The sequence below is a fragment of the Aplidium turbinatum genome, chromosome 4, assembly GCF_918807975.1.
Source record: "Aplidium turbinatum chromosome 4, kaAplTurb1.1, whole genome shotgun sequence".
NCBI lineage: Eukaryota > Metazoa > Chordata > Ascidiacea > Aplousobranchia > Polyclinidae > Aplidium > Aplidium turbinatum.
The window spans coordinates 32,940,214-32,942,382 of NC_137475.1; the positions used below are offsets into that span (position 1 = coordinate 32,940,214).

Here is a 2,169-nt window from a genome sequence, read left to right on the forward strand (position 1 = left end):
TAGACATTTCTTTTAATAAAGTTAGTTACATATCCTCAAAGGTTTTCAAAAGCAATAGAAGCAAGCTTACTCGATTGAAAATGCAAAATAACTATATTACAAAAATAGGAGGTGATGTCTTTACGTCATCTTTTTTAAACAATATTGAATATCTGGATTTGAGATGGAATTCATTTTTCTGCAATTGTCAAATGGTTCAAAATTTTGGTACTATGTTTAGACATAAAGATTTTTTTCTTCCTCTGTATCCTGGAATGTTGCCAAAATGTCCGTTTTTAATTGATGACTATTTTGGAGGATGTGTATCGTGTCAAACGAGTGTGTCAATCGCTGGACAATCACTGCTGACCTTTTCAGCGTTGAACAAAACTTGTGAAAGCTATTTGCATGTATTTTTGTGCGTTTTATTCACGTTAATTACGATGTGTTTTATTTTTCTTTCATCGGTTTTCTCTAGTCGAAAATGGAAAGTATGGCTGGCAAGATATGCCACTGAATCTGTTCAACTTTCTACCAAGGGCATAGAAATTCCAAAACGAAAGGAAAAGGACAAAAACTATTTGCATCACGGATTTGTGGTATTCGATCAAACGAACGAGGAAGTTGGTGAATGGGTTGATAATTGTCTTGTTCCCAATATATCTCATCAAGCTCCATACTTTAACCTTGGCATATTGGGGAGAGAAAGTCAGTGTGGATCTTCTCCATTGCGACAGATAATTCAACGACTTCAAGCGAGTAAAAAAGTCATATTAATAGTCAGCGGAAATTATGCTGAAAGCTCTGAAATGAAATACATTCTGTCACTATTGGAATACATTGAATTTGAAAGTGGATTCAATCCTTCAATCTTTATCATGTTTGATGGCCGTAAAGAAGTTGGGAGATTAATTTGCAGGAAATTAGTAAATAAAAAAGTTGCTGTTTTGCAGATTCCTGACGCAGTTGATAATATGGATGTCATGTTTTGGAATTTGTTGCGATTAGAGTTAAAAAAATGAATTGGCATGAACAACAAACAGTTTAACTTTAAATCATTGTTGTTCTTTTACAACTGTTGCCTATACTGCATTTAGGCCTATACTACTGTAGGCTTATTCTCAATCTAGTAGTAGTGGCATTCATGTACAGTTGCACACTTTGTCTGTTTGTTGCTATTGGCAAGAGACAGAGATATGATTTCCTGGCAAGAAAATTTCCAATCTTGTGCAACCTAATAACGATGGTAGAATGTGATCACAAGGTTGTGTTTATAAAACTCCCCGTTTTGTCGCTTCCACTTTTTCTAGACCTCTACTATGTTTGGCATATATTGTTTTTCGCTAGGATTGGCGGAAATAAAAACAAACTGAAGTAAACTGAAAAATAAACTTCTAAAAATAAACTATTGCATTTGTGTTTCAAAGTTTATGTCTAAAATAATGCAACACCTTACAAGCACTAAATGATACGGTGAAGCACTACTGCACAAATTTCCATGCATTTTTTGTAACCTGTTATAACGTCATTTATACTGCGTGAGCCATGTAGGCTACTACATTATTACGTTTAACACTCTTCTATTTTTTTTGTACGTAGTGGTCTACAAAACTAGAGCTGTAGAGTTAGAGTCGGAGGGATTTTGGCATGTCTGAAGTCGGCCAGGTATAAACCGAGGAGTTGAGGTCGTGTATTTTTTGCCCAATTCCACTGCTCCATCAAGTTTGTGGAGTTGGAGTCGTGGAGTTGAAGACTTATTGACGTATCCAGAGTCGGAGTCGGGCAGTTATTAACCGAGTCGTTTGTTTTTCGTTTTTTTATAGGCCTATCTTATCTCTGTTCATAATTTTGCTCATTAGCCTATACATTGCATATTGTGATATGCCTATTGTGATTACTGCTTTTCTTGAATAAATTTGCAGACTTTCAAAAATCATAAAAAAAAGTGTGTATTTTGAATGGACAGCGTGGATGCATTAAAAAATCACAAACCAATGTCAAATCAACAAGAAAAGGGTAATTTGTGGTTTAAACTCCAGTTTGTTAGCGATAGCCATCATAAAAACTGAATGAGACTGTTTATCGGGCATTTAATAGTTAAATGTAAACGCCGTTGAGTTTTTTTGCGTACGCCATTAGGCCTACCATTTTTACATATTTATTGCAAATCTAGTTTTAAAGCATGGAGGT

The 2,169-nt window shown here is 35.0% G+C and overlaps 1 protein-coding gene across 1 annotated transcript; it reads left to right on the forward strand.

Annotated features, from left to right (window-relative positions):
• Window positions 1-422: 422 nt before the first annotated feature.
• LOC145769077 (toll-like receptor 2) lies at window positions 423-1,001 on the forward strand. The gene has a single exon (XM_082580673.1). It carries the CDS (start codon window positions 423-425, stop codon window positions 999-1,001), a length of 579 nt encoding a protein of 192 aa, XP_082436799.1.
• Window positions 1,002-2,169: the final 1,168 nt, after the last annotated feature.

Bases quoted from the DNA above. Each gene is read 5' to 3' on its own strand.
- LOC145769077 (XM_082580673.1), top strand. From the start codon at position 423: ATGTGTTTTATTTTTCTTTCATCGGTTTTCTCTAGTCGAAAATGGAAA.